The following is a 21,350-nucleotide window of genomic DNA, read 5'->3' as shown; positions in this document are numbered from 1 at the left end:
CAATCATATATTTATACATATCAATATTCCAAATATCATACTATTATCCTTTATTTCTTAAACTAAAGGTAAGTAAAAATTTCATTTTCTTATTGAGGTAGTATTGGTACCCATTATAGGGTATCAATATTGCCCACAATTCTCAATCTATGAGGAACCCAGTATAGGAGTCAAAATTGCACAAAAGTGCTGAGGTCGAGCATTGCTCACCTGATAATGCACCGTAGTGCTGAGGTCGGGTTTTACCCACCTGACTTGCACTATGTATCTTATTTGACACTATAGTACTACTAAATTCTGCAGCTGGTAGACTCTATGGCATGTCATTAATGCCACAGAACCTCAAAAACATATTTGGGCATATAGTCATCAATTAAATCATCTATGGAAAATGTATAACCATGTATAAACATTAGGGCAGTTAATACCCAAAATAACTTCCATATCAAATCTCATGTTGATAAAACAAGGTCGACTTATCGCAAGTCTTCCTGATGATGTATAAAACATCTATGTACACGATGTATAAAACATCTATGTACCATATCATGCATGTATTGCACTCACCTTGACACTTTATATAATCCACAATATGTATGCCTCACTACGGTCCACAATAACTCTTTTATACTTGATTTGCTTCAATCACACTTAAATCACAATCTGTATAAAATCACAAATTCATAAAAATACTTATGTTAGTATTGTACTAACATAACACATTTCCCCAAAACAAAATCCATAATATACTTGAAACTCATTTTCTACCAAATCTTTAAAACTTAATAATTCCTTTTAACATTGACATCAACTTTTCCAATTACATAAAATGGTTCTTTACCATTATATCACTTAGATACATCATGGTCAAATACTTTATCCTTTAAACTACGTTTTCATGATTTTGCTCGATTTTGATTCGATTCAAGCATGAAATCAACCTTTTAACATCTCTACAATCAAATCCCTAATCAACTTTCATCAAAAAAAAAAGTTTCCAACTTATAATTTGGTCGAATTTTACATAAAAATCTCTAGAATTATTAAACATGTTTTAACCATAAATCAAGCTTGAAAACAAATCTACAACCTCTAAATCATCAAGATTTATCATAAATTTCACGAATCCTATCATGAACATAAACCCTTAGATTTGGGATCTTTGAAATCCAGCAAGATTAGAAAGAAATATTGGTACCAAATGATAGTGTTTTTCACGTAGACCACTTTCCTATTTCACAGCATAACCTGAATTCCAAAGGAATCGACTAAAAATGAATATCAAATATTTTCTCCTTACTTTGGTATAGCTCACGTCCACGGAGAGATGATAAACACTTTGGCATGAATTTCAGATATTTTTCATGCCTATCATCCTTTAATTTTCATTTAATGAATATTAAATTCATTAAATTGAGAAATTACCAATATACCCTTAATAAAACGTTATAATTACCATAATACCAAGATTCCTATCCTTATCATCTTCCAAATCATATCACCTGAACCTTATCTTCATCCATAAGTCAAATATGAACAAATTATATCTTGGTTTATCGATTTACCCTTGAAATTTTCCAAAAGTTACAATTCAGACACTTTAATCAAACAGTTCAAATTAAACATGGAATTAAACCATTAAATATTATTTTCTAACATTTTAAAAATGTGAAAATAATATTTTTATTTTCTTATATTCGTGACCCATTTGTAATTTTTCCAAAATTATATTTTGGTCCTTGAACTTTTCAAAGTTTATACTTTGGTAACCAAACTTTACCAAATTTATAATTTGGTCACTAAATAAATCTATTTATGAAATAAAATTCCTTTTTGGGAAAATTAACACTTAATTCCTTAAAATTTTCCCAAATTTTCTACTTTGACCACCAAACTTTCAAAATTTATATTTTGGTCATTATCTAAATTTTTGGGGTATTACACCTGGCCTCACTGGTCAATACCGTTATCTTATCTTTTGCTCGATGACTATTTCTTGTCGACTTGCCCGAACGTTGCTGTTGATCGATATCTACACAATCATACATTTATACACATCAATATTCCAAATATCATACTATGATCCTTCATTTCTTAAACTAAAGGAAAGTATAAATTTCATTTTCTTATTGAAGTAGTATCGGTACCCCTTATAGGGTATCGATATTTCCCTTTACTGTGGTATCGGAACCATACCTAGGTATTGATACCCATATTGCATTCTGTAATTTTCATTTCAAAGATGGTTTTGATACCGTCCTTAAAGTATCGATACCCTTTGGTATCGATACTACCCTCCATGTATCGATACCCCAGGAACGCCTTAATAAATTTTAGACTTATGGTATCGATACTTGTTCAACAGGTATCGATACCCCTATACCAAAAGTCCCTATTTTACTCTTGAAGTATCGATACCTGATGAATAGGTACTGATACCCATAGCCTAGAAATCACTTCTTAAGCCCGAAAATTCATTCATATTAGCTTATACTCTTCATGTTTCATTCCCTTACATACTCTTAACTCACATAAACATACTTAAACCCATTTTTACTCATTTATCACATCTTTAGCTTCCAAATTCTATCTTCTACATGGAATTCAAGAATCATATCAAATTTTCCACATGTTCTAATTCCAATTCTAACACTTCATACTCCTTAATTCTACTGATGGCAAGTCAAATTTAGTCTTGAAATCGGATTACTACCTCTCTACCAAGATTTCATTTAATAACCCCTCCTCTTTAATCCTTCATATTCCCTTCATCTTATTGTTTTAAGACAAATTAAACTTTACTAAGCTTAAGTATCAACTAATGATCAAAACCAAACTCGAATTTCAACTAATAATCAACTAACAATAAAACTCACCTTTGCTTTGACTTTCACGTATGAAGAAGGAAAAATAAGAAAAAACAAGTTTCCAGATTTTTCTTTCTCTCATTTCCCTCATTCCACATGTATATGTCTTTTATAAATGAAAATAAAAATTTTCCTAGTAAAATGACCATAATACCCTTATTACTTTCAACCTTTACTATTAGACCTCAAAATTTCAAAACTTCCAATTAAATCCCTAAACTTTTCAATCTTTCAAAATTAGACCTTAAAGTTTTAAAACTTCCATTTTAGTCACTAACCCTGATTTTGGGATGTTACAAGATATCTCCTGATAGCAAGTATTGTTAGGGAGACTTACTTTAAGTTGGGTAAAGTATGAGCAGACAAAAGTGCATAAACTGATGCCATGATCAGCGATGGGAGAAATTGGGCTCCAGATTTAGAGAATGCAATGCAAAAGAATCAAACACACGCGACATCAATGGTTGTCCATAATTTTGTCAGACTTGATTCTAATTTCGTTGTCCAAGCACTCGCTCAACCGTATGAGGGAGGTAATTATACAACATACACTGATAATCTGAATAGAAGATGGTGTGATTGTGGTTGATTTCAAGCTTTTAGGTTCTCGTGCTGTTGATGTATGTATGCACATCAATGTTGACCCATACTTAATTATTGATGACTGCTATAGCTTTCACACTATTCATAACATTTACAATTGTGACTTCAAGTACCTCCCAAATGAAGAATATCGGCCTTCAATCACAATTTCTGAGGAATGGTTGTCAAATCCTCAATTGCGTATGACATTATAGGGTCAACATGAATCTAGTTGAATTCATACGGATATGAATGATCCTTAAGGAGATTCAGATCTACCCAAACTTTGTGGCCACTGCAGAGGTGAAGGTCATAACAGAAAACATTGTCCTCATCTTCAAACGTATATGGTTGTACCTCGGAATGATTCAACAAATGTAAATGTCTATTTTTTTCATTGTTTTAGGAATATAGAATTCTTCTTCGGCCAATCTTCCCTATGCTTCCCACGCACATCTATTTTATGAAAATCGTCCATGTTATATATGGACATTTCCATCGGTTTGTGAAACCCAAATTGTTGCAAAATTCTATCGGCAGTATGGATCTCAACAATTGCGAAGTGGAGCAATGGTGTTATGGCATATCATGTCTCCACTCCTTGAAAAAAAATGGTGGTAGAAACCGTTGGATCTCCGACTCACAATAAGGTATCCAATTAAATTGTCAAAAGTATTGTGTTAGTATAATTAAACAACTAATATTACAATTTTCAAAGTTAATGCACAAATTATTAATATTTACCACTTGTCTACCGGCGATATCAATTATCATTCGGATATCTACTTTGGTTGCACTTAACAACTTTGTATCAGTTATTCGGTGTCGATATCTAAAAAATTATATTATTTATTGTCATTTTCAAAATATTTAAATAAATATTATAAAATATCAAAACTTTAAATATAAGAATTTACCTTGCTGTGAGAGGAAACTATATAGGAGCGGATGTAATAGGCGTAAAAAATGGGAGACGATACTATGTCCATGATTGGAGCAAAACTAAACAACCCGCAATATTTGTGTCATGAGTAGTAGAGATATAGAAACAGTCAGAGAAGGCGAGGGAGAATTGGGGGAATTGAAAGTAGGGTTAGGGATTTCAATTGAGAAAATTAAGGTAATTGGGAATACAAAATTTGAAGGGCTTAGTTACTTACCTGATTGACCAAATCAGGGGAAGGAATCATGCCAGAAGCACCTGTAGGAGAAAGAATTATGTTATACAGCTGTACTGCTAGCTGGTAAATTGGTTAGAATATGTACAATGTTAACAAATAAAACATGTACTGAACCAAGAGGAAATCATCTGAAAATTGAATGAAATTATTCTCTTCTTCAAGCTCTCTTTCTACTCTAAATATTATTCTCTTAATCTCTATTTTTATTTCTTCTATTCTCATTCTTCTCCGATTCTCTTGGGTCATAACAAATTGGTATCCAGAGCCACAACTCCTGGCAAAGCAATGGTTGAATCCTCTACTCTTTCTGCAATTCAAAAACAGATTGACGAATTATCAAAGCTGGTGAAGCAAGATCAGTACCTGGAGACAATGATTGCAAAGAATAAGGGTTATTTCGAGCAGATTCTAAGGGTCTTAACATGAAAGACGATGGAGTAAGACCAAAACAACCTTGAAATGGAGTTGTTACCTGTGGCAATCGAAGGAACAAATAATGGGTGCCAAGTATTTGATAAAATGCCATCCATCACTAGTACCCAACACTTGGAAATTGGTTCCGACCGTGAGTGGTCTGAAGAACAAAAGTTGGAATAGATAATATCTGAACTAAGTGGAAAACGTTTTTTGTTTGGTTTTGATCTTCCTATAATAGAAGAAAATGGTGTTGTTTTGGAAATAATCAGTATCTTGGCAGAGTTTCCGGCAGATAACTTTGGAGCATACGCCATTTCAATTGCAACTGCCCCTTATGATGTTCTTACTATTAAGTTCCTCCAGCGTGAATGCCATGAGAAGCAAACATTAAGAGTTGTTCCATGGTTTGAGAAGCCAGGTTTGCCTATATCAGTTCAAATTACCACTTTTACGCCCTTTATAGTTGATTTTCTATGGATAACTCAAATAATTTCAATTATCCAGTTCCATCCATGTTTAGAGAAATTTGTTATTTAGCTAAGAATTGGAGTGTGAATCAAAGGTTGCACCTTATGCTTTATACTCTATTGAAGTTCGGTATATGGAGCAATCTCAGTGTTTATGATATGGACAACATCGACCTACCTTTTTGTAGTCCACAATATATTTGCTACTATGTTCTTGGATTAATCTATAGCAACTGGACTCATGTTCCTCGAGCTATGAAAGATTGCATAGCAACATCAAAGCTTAATGGCTATCAAAGTCTTCATATAATGGTAATTCTATTTTTTTATGAAAGCATGTTTTGCTGAGAATTTCATATTAAAACTGATGAGATAGATTTGATAGATGAAAGAATGATTGTTGTTCATTATAGTGGGAGAGTCTTTGTTGCTGGTCTAGTTAAGGTATCATCTTTAATTACATATTCTGGAAATCTGAGGCATCCTTTGGAGTTAGTTTATGGGGATCCGAGTACATTATTTGTAACCATTTGGAGTGACTTTCCTAACGTTATAATTCTTGATTCTCTTCATCTCACTTTTATGGCTACAGTTAATGCGGATGAATGTGGTAAGCTAAGAATCTCTAGTGCCACTATACTGAAGCTTGGTAGGAACATGATCACCTATCTTTTAGCACTACATAAATTTATTGCTTATGTCTTAAGGTTAATTACAGCTTCGAAAGAAGAACTAAAGCAACATGAAAAAGGAACAAAGACTGATGGCTTTGAACCTAAATATGATCTTTACAAGAATTTATCTTGGAACAGTGTCTTTTTCACAAGTTCAAGAGTTTGGGATTTTGATGAATTGTTTAGGAATGTTGAAGTTGATAAACCCGATGCTAACAGTCCAATATTAGATGCAATTTATGTTTACGAACAAAGGCGTAAGGCCCCTACAAAGATTGAGCAATGTCCTTTTGATGTCAAACATTTGTTCCATGAATCAATAGAACCACAAAAGAAGGATTTTATGACAATTAATTCCACTGAATACGATAACAACAATGTTGATACAAAATGTGGGATAAAATTTATGCAAATTCCTAGTGGTGTTACTGGAAATGTGGCATCTTGTGCCAAAATGACTATATATTTCGTATTAGACCTACTTAGGAAACAAAATGTGATGCAAATATTTGTAAAGGGGAAAGTGTTTGATCCTTGGGGACAAGGATCATCTGAAGGAAGGGGGAATGTCATAAAAGGAGGGGAAGCCAACACTAAAGGTAGCATAGATTAAGTAGAAGTCAAAGAGCATGTTGAGATTAGATTCCCTGGTACAATTCTAACTAGTTGAACATATGAAGGTTGCAGCTCGGAAGTGGCTACCAATAGCATGAAAATATTATGGGAATTTAAAATAACAGTGTTGATTGCTGCAACCGTGAGTAAGGAAAATGGTAGACAATCTATTGTTCAATCTTTACAAAAAATGCTAGACACTAGAGAAAGCAAGAGTCAGATACTAAAACAACAACTTCAGAAGACTCAAGGAAGGATGAAGCTTTATGTGAATACAAAATGGACAGAAAGAGATCTAAAGGTCGAGGATAGAATTTACCTAAAGTTCCAGTCTTACCATCAAACCTCACTTGCTCTTCGAAAGAGATTAAAGCTGGCAGCAAGGTTCTATAGTCCCTATACCGTTTTACAATGCATGGGGTTAGTAGCGTATAAATTATTACCCGAGTCCTCGATGGTGCAACCAGTAACTCATACCAGTTTGTTAAATAAAAGTTTGGAGATCAAAGCGTTATCTCATTGGATCCTTCCCAGTTTGGACATGAAGGAAAGTTGAAGATCCACCCGACTATGGTGCTCGACAAACATATGGAGAACAAGTACAATCATGTGAAATAGATGAACTTAAGGCTGGAAAACGTCACTAGGGTAAACTATATTGTGCCTAAACCAGGGGAATCAGGGTAATTGGGAATACAAAATTAGAAGGGCTTAGTCACTTACCTGATGGACCAAACCAGGGGAAGAAATCATGCTAGCAGCACCTGCAGGAGAAAGAATTCTATTAGACAGTTGTACTGCTAGTTGGTAAATTGATTAGAATTGGAACAATGTTAACAAATAAAACGTATACTAAACCAAGAGAAAATCATCTGAAAATTGAATGAAATTAGTCTCTTCTTCAAGATCTCTTTCTTCTCTAAATCTTCTTTTCTTAATCTCTATTTCTATTTCTTCAATTCTCATTCTTCTCCGATTCTCTTGGGTCATAACAATTCGCTTTTTGTCCTCTAACCATTATGATCACCTTGCAAATTTCACGATACAAAAAAACCAAAATTGCATAACCCCAACTATATTGGCGACATACAACAAAATCATTCATACTGAAAAATATTGAGTGTGCACCAAATTGCCCGATTTATCCGGTAGCAAGATCCCTCCAATCAACGTCATAAGATATGTTCGAGCTGCATATATCACCTCTTGCTCTGTTGATTTTCATAATCTCTAAATTCTCATTCCAGCCACGTCATCCATATCTAAATCCCATCAATTACATTGGTTGGTGCCTCATTTCCCAATAAATCAAAAATAACTGCATCTCATAATTGTTGCGAAGGACAAATGACATACCATTAATCAGAACGCCAAGTTGATATGCAACATCTTCTAATGTTATCGTCACTTCACCACAAGGAAAATGAAACGTATGCATTTTGGGCCTCCAACGCTCAATCAACGTCGATATCAGTGTCGGCATCAACTTAAAACCATGAAGAAATGTTTCTTCATATAATCGGATTGTTGAAGATATATCACAATCTACTAATGTGACTCTTCATTCGTCATCCTCTATGACGAATGTCTCGTTCTTCTCGCTATAATTTGAAAATAAATTTTTAATACAATTATATAATCAATTATTATTAAAACTATAATTTTTTCAAAACTAAAATGAAATAAAAACAAATTAAATTTATCGTAGTCAACTCGGCCGACGAAATATGAACATCATCAAGACGTAATATTTCTTCTCTTGGGGTCATTTCAATACAAAATCTTCAACAAAAAAGTTTTTACTCTCCATAAGATATTTGATTTCAAGTTAAAAATCAATCCAACTCAAACCTCTATTTATATTACTCTATCCTACGGCTATAAACGACTAGTTTTTTTTTTCAAATTGCCCGTTCAACGATGGTCACCCCACGATCTAAATATTCAAATTTATACATGTTGTAACTTGTCACACTGGCGTGAAGAGTTCCCTATCCATTAAAATATTATATTTTATTCAATTTTTTAAAAAAATTCCAAAAAATTATTTTTATTAGGACTCGTCACGCCGCCGGCCGGCGTGACGAGTTCCATTGAATTAAAAAAAATTGCTCGTTCAACGACGGTCACCCCACAATCTAAAAATTCAAATTTATACCTGTTGGAACTCGTCACACTGCCGTGACGAGTTCCCTATCCATTAAAATATTATATTTTTTTACAATTTTTTTTTAAAAAAATCAAAAAATTATTTTTTATTAGGACTCGTCACGCCAACATGACGAGTTCCATATCCATTGTAGCATTTGTTGTAGATCTCAAAATAAAATCAAGTATGTCCTATTGGACTAAATAAAAGGCCTGCTTGGATTATTTCCCTAATTCTACCCCCACTCTATAAGTTCAATAATACCTCTAAAATTAAAATAAGAATTCTTTCATTAAACATATAATGTGTCTTATCACTATATCTAATCTTTGTTAATATTTTACTAATATTTTAATTTGTATATAAGATTCCAAGTAAATTAATGTCAGGGAAAACTTTTCGTTCCACTGTCAAAATTTTATTTTTTTATTAATCTGAAATAATGTAGTATCTATTCAAATATAATTTTAGACATTTGATATTGAACATTCACACTCTGACATTCATGGTACTCGAACTCGGAACCTCAATAAAATAACAACAATTTATTTATCATTGAGATCTTTAGATTCGTGCATCAAAATTTGAATTGAATTAACCTAAATATGCCCAACACCAAACGCTTAAAAGTAGTTTATAAGTAGGCCACTGGTCTCTGATAGTTTTTATTTTTTTCATTTGGAAGGATAGTTTTATCATGGAAGGTCTACTTGGTAGGGTACACTCAATTATATGTCCGAGTATTGAGTCCTACTATCCCACACTCAATTAGAGTGTACCAAGATGCCGACATCTCGAGACCTATGTCTCACCTAATAATATCGTTCGTCCTTGTAACACAATCATCTTACACATACAACTATAATACATAGTTACTACGTGAATGTATGTGAATCTTTTGACTAGTTTTACTGATAAAAAGAGACTGTTGTTTTTGGTGGAAGATCCAGATTCGAGCAGTTGTGTTTTATGATGCATTTTATTAATAGGTTAAGAAAATTTTGATTGAATATTATAATTGTTAGATATAGTGATAGAGCTTAGAGGACCAACTTAAAATTTTTAAAAATTTAGAGGTTTAAATTAAATTTTTTTAAAAAATTTTGAAGTGTTCAATTTACATTTTTTTCAAAAAAAAATTGGAGTATAACTAGAATTTTTGAAATCTTGAGACTTATTGAGAATTTTTAAAAATTATGGGAGGGGTTTAATTAAGAATATTCAAAAATTTAAAGATTAATATGCAACAACAACAACAAGAACAAAACCCAATTCCCATATGTATGGGGTAAGGGGGAGGTAGGGTAGTAGGCTACCCCCAACGCCAGGTTGAGAGTAACTTCCGTGGAAGACCTCCGGCAGTCAGAAAATTAAAAATTTAGATAAAATGCAATGCATGTATAAATAAATACATAAATACATAGCTAAACAGTATTCATATGCAGTCATTAAAATCATATGTGCGTCTGTAACGGGAATTAATCCCTGCATAATAATCCCTGCGAAAGAATCTCTGCATATAGACATAAACATAAGATAAGATCCGGCTAAATTTAAAAGAGGAAACATGAAGAGAATGATACACAGAAGTCAACGTTAGCAAGCCCAGTTCTAATCCTTCATAAATACCAATAACAGAAACGTATAAAAAGTATAAGTCATGGAAAATACTACAAAGACATTAAAAGAAGACAGAGATGATACACCCTATAGATGTGACCCACACTACTCGACTACCCTAGTCTTTAGCCTCCATATTTTCCTATCAGAGGTCATGTCTTCGGTAAGGGCTAAATCCCTCAAATCAGATCTCAAGCAGTCTTCCCACTTTCGCCTTGGTCGTCCTTTCCTTCTGGCACCGTCAACTGTAATCGACTCTACCCTCCTTACCGCATTCGACGGTAGTCGCCTAAGGACATGCCCAAACCACCGTAGTCTTCCCTCCCTCAATTTTTCGGAAACAGACACCACCCCCAAGGACATCCTAATAGCAGAGTTTGTCGTCATATCCCTCAGAGTCTTACCACACGTCCATCGAAGCATTCTCATTTCTGCGGCCTCAATCCTCCTTACGTGATCCTTCTTGGTTGCCCAACATTCTGATCCATACAACAGCGCTGGTCTTATTGCCATTCTATAAAATTTTCCCTTAAGTTTTAGAGGACCTTCTTGTCACACAGAACTCCATAGCGGCCCTCCACTTTAGCCATCCCACCTTTATACGGTGTGTAACGTCATCATCTACACCCCCATCTTTATGTATCATAGACCCTAGGTACTTGAAACAATCCTTTGAGGGGAGAACGTGTCCTTCTATGCATACTTCTACATCTTCATCGTTTTGGTTCCCATTGAAGTTTGAACATAAATACTCTGTCTTTTCAATATTGATCCTTAAACCTTTTTCTTCCAAAGCAGTCTTCCAGGTAGCCAGTCTACTATTCAACTCAAATTTTGTTTCAGCAACTAAGACAATGTCGTCAGCGAAAAGCATACACCATGGTACACCGTCTGGTGTCGCACAATAGATGTCGTCCATGATCAAGGCGAAGATGTAAGGGCTAAGAGCCGACCCTGGTGGAGTCCGATTTCCACCGGGAATGCCTCGGTGTCGCCAACTGTAGTCCTGACGTAAGTAGTAGATCTACAGTACATATCACGAATCGCCCGGATATAAGCAGTTGGGATCCGTCTCGTTTCCAAAGTCTTCCAGATCGTATCGCGAGGAACACTATCATAAGCCTTCTCAAGGTCAATGAACGCCATGTAAAGATCTCTAGACTTTTCCCTATATTTCTCCATAAGCCATCGAAGTAGATGAATCGCCTCCGTGGTAGACCTGCCTGGCATAAAGCCAAATTGGTTTTCCGAAACCCTAGTAACTTTTCTCAACCTAGCCTCTATCACCCTTTCCCATAGCTTCATGGTATGGCTGAGGAGTTTAATACCTCTTTAGTTACCACAACGTTGGGGATCTCCTTTATTTTTATAGATTGGTATCACCGTAGACTCTCTCCACTCCTCTGGCATCTTGGCAGTCTCTAGAATAATATTAAAGATGTTGGTCAACCACTTAACTCCCTCTTCTCCTAGGGCCAACCACACAGTGATAGGAATTTGATCAGGACCGACAGCTTTGTCCCTTCCCATCTTTCTAAGAGCCATTTTGACTTCCTCAAACCCAATCCTACTTGTAGGGCAGTCATTGGCCGTAGTATGATAGTCGGCTAACCCATCAACGATACTATCTCTACATGGAGAGGCACCGTCATTAAATAAGCCAAAGAAGTAACTACCCCAAACCCTCTTAATATCGTGATCTTTTGCTAAAAGAACACCATTGTTGTCCTTAATAAACCTAATGTTACCTAGATCCTTTTTCCTAATCTCCCTAGATTTTGCAAGTCTGAAGATGCCATTTTGTCCTTCCTTGGTGTCTAATCTCTTGTACATTCCTCGTATGCCTTATCCTTTGCTTTAGCTACCGTTTCTTGGCTTCCCGCTTGCCTCCTGGTATCTTTGTTTAGCTCTCGACCTTTCTTCGTCGTCATTGCATTGTAGAAACTCCTTGAAGCAAGTTTGTTTTGTCTTCACCTAGTTGGACTTCATCGTTCCACCACCACGATTCTTTATGTTCCTTGGCCTCCCCCGTCGACAACCCAAGGGTATTTTTCTTTATGTTCCTTGGCCTTCCCCGTCGACAACCCAAGGGTATTTTTGCCAACATCTCTGATGGAATTTGCCATATTTTTCCATAACATATCTTTTTTGAGTTTGTAGTTTTAAAACTTGTATTAGACAAACCTTACTCCTAAAGTCATCAGTTGTCGCTCCATGTTTCTCCAGAGGATCCTAGGTTTACCAAGTTTAGGCCTCCTATGAGTGCTCCGCCCGTGGGGTACGCGATACACCAAAACCAACAATTTGTGTTGTGATGCATGCCTCTTCAGGGAACACCTTACAGTCAATGCAAGCCCATCGTTCCTGATTCTAATCAAGATGTAGTCGATTTGGGTATATGTCCCCCGCTATGAAACGTAATCAAGTTCACATCTCTCTTATTAAAGAAGGAGTTAGTGATCACCAAATCGTGAGCAGTAGCAAATCAAGCAACGTACGCCCCCCACGTTCCTGCTACCAACCGAAACCCCCATGAACACCGTCATACCCGTCGGTTGCACTTCCTATATGGCCATTGAAGTCTCCCCCTATGAAACTCTTTGGTCCTCCGGAATGCTCCTAAGTATATCATCTAACTGATCCCAGAAGCAACGTTTTCTCCCCCTCCCTAGGCCAACGTGTGGGGCATACACTGAAAGGACATTCACTACTTCCTCTTCTATAAAACCTTAATCATCATGATCCTATCCCGGTATCTGCAAACTTCAACTACATTTTCCTTGTGCCTAGGATGCCAAGATACCCACCCCATTTCTAGCGTTATCTACGCCTGAATACCACAACTTGTACCCATTACTCTCTTGCGCGAGACCCTTTCACCTAGTCTCCTGAATACATGCAAAATCTATTTTTCTATTATTAAGTACGTCGGTCAGCTCCAGCCTAGCATTTAATGTCCTACATTCACGAGCAAACTCTTAATCTAGTCTCCTTGTCACCACTCTGTCACCTCAAGTATCATCTGTAACCGAAGCTATGAGGACTATGAAAAAAGAATCCATAAGAGAAGATGCACTAATAAACGCTAGAGAATTGAGGAGTACTAAAAATCCTAGTTGGTTACTTAATAGGATTTTAAGAAAAATAATACTCTTATTTAACTATAGGCCATATCTAGAAACTATAATTTAAATGTTTAATAAATATCCGAGCTAAGCAAAAGGATAAAATTGTAACACGAGATATAAGAGTAATGAAATCCTCTCACTAATTGAAAAATCAAACCCAAAGCTGGTAAAAAAAGATCAGTATAAAACAAGAGAAAAACAGCAAGAAGCTAAGTCAAAGAAAGCAGATCCAACAACAACAATATTAAGAATATTAAGTACAAAAATATGCAAGGATATGCAAAACAACGACAGAGCTAAAAGGGATCAAAATTCGTGGATGCGAATTAACAATCTTTGTTCAGATAAAAATCTGATAAAAACCGTGCTATAACACAAAATCAAACCTTTACCTATCAAGAAATTATCATGCAAAATCTTATGAAATTAGAAGAAAAAGAGAAAACCCAGAATTTTTGTTCAGAAATTAAACCGCTGACGAAGGCGATCGTTGCTCTACGAGGAAGGTGGTCCGATCGAACTGCAAGGCGGAAGAAATTGAGCCTGGAAATTTAGATCATGCAAATAATTAAATAAATAAATAAATTAGAATTTTTTTCTATATTTGAAAGATATTGGAGGGTGGTAGAGATTTTATAATAATCGCTTTCATTTATTACTGATTTGCCTTAACATTTTTCTTATAAATATCAAAGTACTTCAATATTTGATACATCAATTCCTTGTTTCTCTGCAATTCTCTCTTCTAATCATCTTTGAAAAGAGCAATATCAATCAAGTTCCATTTCTTTATTTAGGGTGTATGAACTCTGTAAAAATGTATTAACCTCAGAGGCAATGTTTACTTTCGCGGTTGCACAAATTCAAACAAACTTACTTCTAAGCAAGTGACTACAGGATAAATTAATCGAAAATAAATGGAAAAGCTGATCGGTTGCTGAATTTGTAACTGGGGGTGCTTAGCCATTGTTTCTTGGGAATGGGTTGGGAAGGCATGCATGACATAAAGTCCCAACAGAACCTGCTTTGCAGGCCGACGATTCTCCAATGGCATTTGTATACAGGACCCACGGTGATTTTGTGTAACCAAATTGACTTCAAAATTTTACCTCAAAGGGCAATATGAAAGGATGGGTGGTGATGGTATCCAAGAAATGACACCCATCTTTTTCACCGAAATTGGGGTTACTTTTGCAACATATTGCCAACAAAAAGTTATGGAAATCCAAAACGAACGTTGTAAAATAGGAAGGGAAAACTATGTTAGATACTATTGAAATTTAGGTGATGTATCATTCATATCATTGAATTTTTAATTTATCTAATTATAACACTGAACTTTAGTTATAGTTTCAATTATGCCATTGAGCCGATAAAACCCAAACAATATGATGACATAGACAAAACGACATCTTTTTGGTGCGGCTATTGATGCATAAAACGATGTCGTTTTAGGTACATAACTTTGGGAGTGTATCAATTTTGTCTTCTTCTTTCTTCTCTTAGGATTGTTTTTCTACGAAACACACTCAAAATTGATACATCCTAAAGTCCAGTGCATAAAACGACGTCGTTTTGGGCATCAATAGTCATTGCTAAAATGATGTCGTTTTGTCATGTCATTATACCGTTAAAAAATTAATGGCCCAGTGGCATAATTGAAATCAAAATTCAGTGTCATTATTTGAAAAATTAAAAATTCAATTATGCCATTGAAATTTAGGTGACGTATCGCTCATATCATTAAACTTTTAATTTCTCTGATTATGATACTGAACTTTAGTTATAATTTCAATTATGACATTGAGCCGTTAAAACCCAAACAACATGATGACATGAACAAAATGAAATTGTTTTGGTGCGTTTATTGATGCATAAAACGATGTCATTTTAGGTCATATCATTAACTTTTAATTTCTCTGATTATGATACTGAACTTAGTTTAATTTCAATTATGACATTGAGCCGTTAAAACCCAAACAACATGATGACATGAACAAAATGAAATTGTTTTGGTGCGTTTATTGATGCATAAAACGATGTCATTTTAGGCACATAACTTTAGGGGTGTATCAATTTTGTCTTAAACAATTCACTTTTTTGCACTATAATTTTCCAGCTATTTTTGATAGCCAATCACCGCCCTCACCAGTCATCTTTTGCAATAAGATCAATATCAAATTATTTGCATTTCACTCTTTTTTCTTCTCTTAAAATTTATTTTCCACTAAACATACTCAAAATTGACACATTCTGAAATGATGTTGTTTTGTCCACATTAATCCAGTTGCATAATTACAATCAAAATCAAAACTTAATATTATAATTTGAAAAACTAAAAATTTAATAATATAAATTATACACCGCCAAAAATCTAATGATATCTAGTATAGTTTACCTAAATAGGGACACTGCCTCTCTGTGCTAGGGGTGTAAACGAGTCGAGTAGAGCTCGAGTATTGCTGAGCTCGACTCGACTCGAAAATTCTGAAATTGAGCTCGACTCGATTCGAAAACTCACGAGCTTAAAATTTTCAAGCTCGACTCGAACTCAAAATCCTGAACTGAAGCTCGTGAGCAGCTCGAAAAGGCTCGAAATGAAGAAGAAAAATCTTAAACTTAACTCGATTGAAGCCTCAAACTCGAACTCGAACTTAAACCTTAAATGCATGAAAATCTTAATGTATTCTCTTTAAAAAAATCAATACATAAATATTAATATTTTTAATAATTTTTTTTTAAAAAATATAATCTTATATATTATATTTTCGAGCTGCTCACGAACTTTTCGAGTCGAGTATCAAGTAGCTCGAGTCCATTCGATCTAAATATTTATCGAGTCTTGATTAAATAGATCTTGAATAACTCACGATCTCTCTTGTCTTATTTACCGCACTACTCTCTTCAATGAAATGCGTGGACAAAAATAAAGTGAAATCGATTAAAGGGGGTGGATCTCTGTGTGGTGCAGTTACCGACGACTACGTATCTCTTTGTACATGTGTAAGAGAGAGAAGATAACGTGAGTGGTCAAAATCCATAATTCAAAAGTTTTGTTTACTGTAAATACTTTTTTGTCTTATTCTGTTACTAATTTATTTATTTATAATTTGGAGATGATTTCCCTCCCAAGGAGGCGCAGAGCAAGTCTGGTCTAGCTATTACCGGCTCCCTTATATAGACGTTGCCTCTGCCACTCACCAACCTACAACTATTTCTCCCATTACATGACATGATTGTTTTAAGTCCAAACCTTCAATTTTGTTTGAATAAACATGTCCAACAAACATTGGATTGAATTTAAATTACGGTTGCATTGTGTTTATTATGATTACAGTTACAACGAATATTATTGTGGTCATATAATAATGGTTTTGGACAGTATTGATACCAATATATAACGGTCTTGGTTTTTCTTTGTTTGGTGACTTTGGCCCATAAACGCTTTTCTTACAAGCTCTAACATTAAAAAAAAATAACACTTTTTGAATTTTGAAGGGGCACATTAATGAAAAGACAGATTCCCAATGTGATTGTGAAGCAGTTAAGTTTTTTTTTTTTTTTTTGGAAAATAGAAGCAGCTAAGTTGAATGGCAAGGTGAAGGACAGTTAAACTGTCAAAAATTTAACATTGTTTTCTCTCTTGTACTTGGTGCGATTTATATGGTGTATGCCTTTACAACTATTTGATTACACTCTTAATTAGACTTGAGCTTCAACTTGACAACGCTCAAACGTTCACATACGTAAATGTTTGAACTTAGACCAGTTGATGAGTTCGTCCATTATAATGTTTTAAGACTATAAATGAAATGCATTTTTTAGGGGGGAAACTCGGATATTTAGGGCTTGATTTAAACAGGGATTATTAATTGAGGATGGAATTGTAGAGAACCGAGGCCTCTTTGATCTTAACCGAGGTCTCTTTAATCTTAACTGTGAAAAAAACAGGTGAATGAGCCAAAGCTATTCACTACCATGCATGCACACGTCCCTTTCTTCTATAACACAGCACACATCCATTGGGAATGCCAACCATTCATTTTTCTTCTTTTGCCTTTTAACCTAAAGCCCTTTATTATTATTTCCTCTTTTATTTTTTCTATTCGTTCCACCAGGTCAGGATGTGTATGATTTTATGTTAGGGGTAAACTTAAAACATTTTTATGATAAATGAATTTGTCAAATTTTAGGAGCGAAAATAGATTATTAAAAAAATACAAAAAATTAAAATATGTATGATAATTCAATTTTTTTTTAAGAAACGACTGTGCCACCCGTCCTCGATCCATCTATAAACTACTATTGAAACGACAACCATGTACAAATGAGCAATATTTCAAAACACTTTCTGGCCCTGTTACATCTCCTATTATATTAGTAGTATCCCTCTTTCTATCTCTTCCTCAATCCTCTTCTTTGCAACATCAGCTCAAGCTGTTTGAGAAAACTTACCATTATCGAGTGTTCAGTCAATCTATCAATCAATCAGATCAAAATCTCCATCATCAGAAAAAAAAAAAGAACAACAAAAGGATGTCTTCCTCATCAGCTGCTTTTTCACCGGACCACCTCTCTCCCTCCGATCAGCTCTGTTACGTCCATTGCAACTTTTGTGACACTGTTCTCGCTGTATCATTTCTCTGTCCAAAAACCCTTTTCTCTGTGCTTTTTTATTGATGTTGTAGTTAGTTTTTTTACAACTGTTTCCACTTTCTCAGGTGAGTGTTCCTTGTACAAGCTTGTTCAAGACTGTCACGGTTCGGTGCGGCCACTGCACCAACCTTTTGTCCGTCAACATGCTTGGTTTGCTTCTTCCTACAGCTAATCAGCTTCACCTTGGCCAACATTTCTTCACTCCTCAGTCTCTCTTGGTATACATACATACATACATATATATATATTCATTTCTCCACAAATTAGGGTTTCATTTTCAAGTTTCAAATCTACAAGAACCATATTCTCTATTTGCTTGCAATTTTACACATGCACAAGTATATGGCAGGAGGAGATCCGAGGCACTCCAACACCAAATATGGTGATCCATCAACCAAACCCTATTAAGGAACCTATTGTACCTGCTATTCATGGAGGAGTTGAAGTTATCCCCAAGCCTCCAGTGGTCAACCGACGTGAGATTCTTCAACATTTAATTATTATGCTTTTTCAGTAGCTAAAAAATTAGAATCTTAGCCACTCAAATCGATTTTGAGAAGTCAAAATTTTTCTTTTTCCTATTAAAAGTATAAAAAAAGACCTAAGCCAACAAGTCAAGAACCCTATGCTTCACATGCCTACGTCCCTATATTTAATGTCATCTCTTAGCTTTTCCGTGCCTATATGGCAGCTGTTACAGCAAAGTCCTAGGGTTACATAGTTGCTCTTTTATGTGTTCATAAAGTTGAGACATTGTATAATTAGTATGCTTTTCAGAAAAATCTTCACTCTTCTAACATTTTCATCAAACCCTAGAGTTCACTGTTGTCCATGTTTATGTCTGATTAAGAAATATGATAAAAGAAGAATCCATATAAAGATAGATGGATCTGTACCTGTTGGGAGATGATGAGGTGATGATGGAGAGAGAGAGAATGTTACCAAACAAAAATAGTCAGCGAGGTGATTCTAATGTACATGTCTCTTTGTTTGTCTGTTTTGTCTGTTTTATTATGTTCAGATCCGGAGAAGAGACAGCGAGTCCCATCTGCCTACAATCGATTCATCAAGTAATGTGTGATTAACCTTAACTAGTCGTCGTTTAATCCTAACCAGACATGAGTTGTGTCCGAATCAGAATGTAATGATTGCAGTATGGATGATCTTGACATGTATCAAATCAAATCATCTGTACAGGGACGAAATCCAACGCATCAAAGCTGGGAATCCTGATATAAGTCATAGAGAGGCCTTCAGTGCCGCTGCCAAGAATGTAAGATCCCAAGATTCCATCACTATCTCCAACATTTCTTTTAGTTTTATTTAGGGTAAATGACAAGTTTAGTACCCACCAATCACTTTCATTCTATTTTAATAATTCAACTATTTTTTTTAAATCATACCTAACGTTCTCCTTTTAGTGGGCTCACTTCCCACACATTCATTTCGGAATCATGACCGATCAAACCGTGAAGAAAACAAATGTACACCAAAAGGTATTTCAAACCCTGAGCTCTGAAATCTCTTATTCTTGTTCAAGTTTTGTTCAAAATGGTTTGGAGATTGGGCATTAATCTCTTTGTTTTCTATGGATTTTGGTGCATATAGGAAGGAGAGGAAGTGGTGATGATAGATGGGTTCTTTGCAGCAAACAACATGGGTGTCTCCCCTTACCAAACAAGTGAAAACTACAGATAGGGTTTCTTTTTATTTACAATAATTTTTCCTTATTATTTTCATGATATGTTGTCTTAGAACACTGTCTCAAAGTTTGGGTTTCTGAGTTTATGTTATGAGGACGGATTTTGATGTGTAGATTTAATGTTTTTGTGAAGAGTCTTACGTAGCTAACAAGAACTCTTATGAAGATGAAGGCTTTTATGCTGATGAACAAGGGTAGAACTAGGATGAAATTATGGGGAGTCAAGTTGCTTATCTGTGAAATTAATAAGGTTTTAAAAGGTAATTAAACCACAAAAAATAGAGAATTGGGGTTTAATTTCACTAATTTTAAAATTAATCATGTCCTAAAAAGTAATTAAACAAAAAAATTTAAAGGCACGACTTAATTTCATTTAATTTTAAAACTTATAATGTCTTAAAAAGTAACAATTTTAGAAGGGATAGGACTTAATTTTAATGGTTTCAAAATTTTTAAGGACTTAAAATACAATTAAACTATAAAAATTGAAATAGACCATGTCTCCCTTTCGCCCCCAATGTGATTCTACCACTGCTGATGAATATATATAGTTTTCACACATTAGCCTTATATGTCATAAAATTGCTTCAATTGCTCAAAACTTAATCCCAAGTACCTTTAATCTTCCGATTTCATTTTCAATGTCAATATGTTTCTCTCTTTCTTTTCCTTTTTGCTTCATTTCCTTTGACTAGGACCAACAATCGATTAGATCAATCAATTGACAAGTGCATATAAAAGATTAATATTTGATGCATCATAGTTAATCACAACAAGCATATCATTAATGCACAAATAAAAAAAATGATGCAAATCACTATAGAGTATTGCTTTATTGAGTTTTTCGATTATTAAAAGTTACAAAATGATCATTCTACTATTGGATGTTGCTTTATTGAGTCCATCAACTATTAATAAAAGCTACAAAATGGTTATCCGACTATTCACATGTTCCAAACTTGTCATTTTTTGTTAAAAAAATTGTCTTTAACCTGAGTTGGACGTTAACGTGCTGATTGAGATATGATAGTCGTTTGAGATTCTGGGTTCAAATTTTATCATATCACAGTCAGCAAGTTAAAATCCAACTCAGAATGCTGTTTATTTTTTAATAGAAAAGTACAAGTTTGAAACATATGAATAGTCGATTGACCATTTTGTAACTTTTAATAATCGGTTGACTCAACAAAGGAACGCCCTATAGTCAGGAGACCATTTTATAATTTTTAATAGTTGAAAGACTCAACAAAATAACATCCTATAGTCGAGAGAACATTTGTATACTTTACCCT

General features: G+C 34.7%; 1 protein-coding gene across 1 annotated transcript; it reads left to right on the top strand.

Annotated features, from left to right (window-relative positions):
• The first annotated feature begins 18,712 nt into the window (after positions 1 to 18,712).
• Positions 18,713 to 20,054, top strand: LOC120208214 (axial regulator YABBY 1-like). The gene is made up of 5 exons (XM_039207538.1): positions 18,713 to 18,832; positions 19,378 to 19,426; positions 19,554 to 19,629; positions 19,778 to 19,852; positions 19,965 to 20,054. The coding sequence occupies exons 1-5, from the start codon at positions 18,736 to 18,738 to the stop codon at positions 20,052 to 20,054; spliced, it is 387 nt and encodes a 128-aa protein (XP_039063469.1). The 5' UTR covers positions 18,713 to 18,735.
• Positions 20,055 to 21,350: the final 1,296 nt, after the last annotated feature.

This window comes from Hibiscus syriacus, unplaced genomic scaffold (assembly GCF_006381635.1).
Source record: "Hibiscus syriacus cultivar Baekdansim isolate YM2019G1 unplaced genomic scaffold, ASM638163v2 tig00016065_pilon, whole genome shotgun sequence".
NCBI lineage: Eukaryota > Viridiplantae > Streptophyta > Magnoliopsida > Malvales > Malvaceae > Hibiscus > Hibiscus syriacus.
The sequence above is the reverse complement of the archived record's forward strand: the minus strand, read 5'-3'. Positions and strand labels throughout refer to the sequence as shown.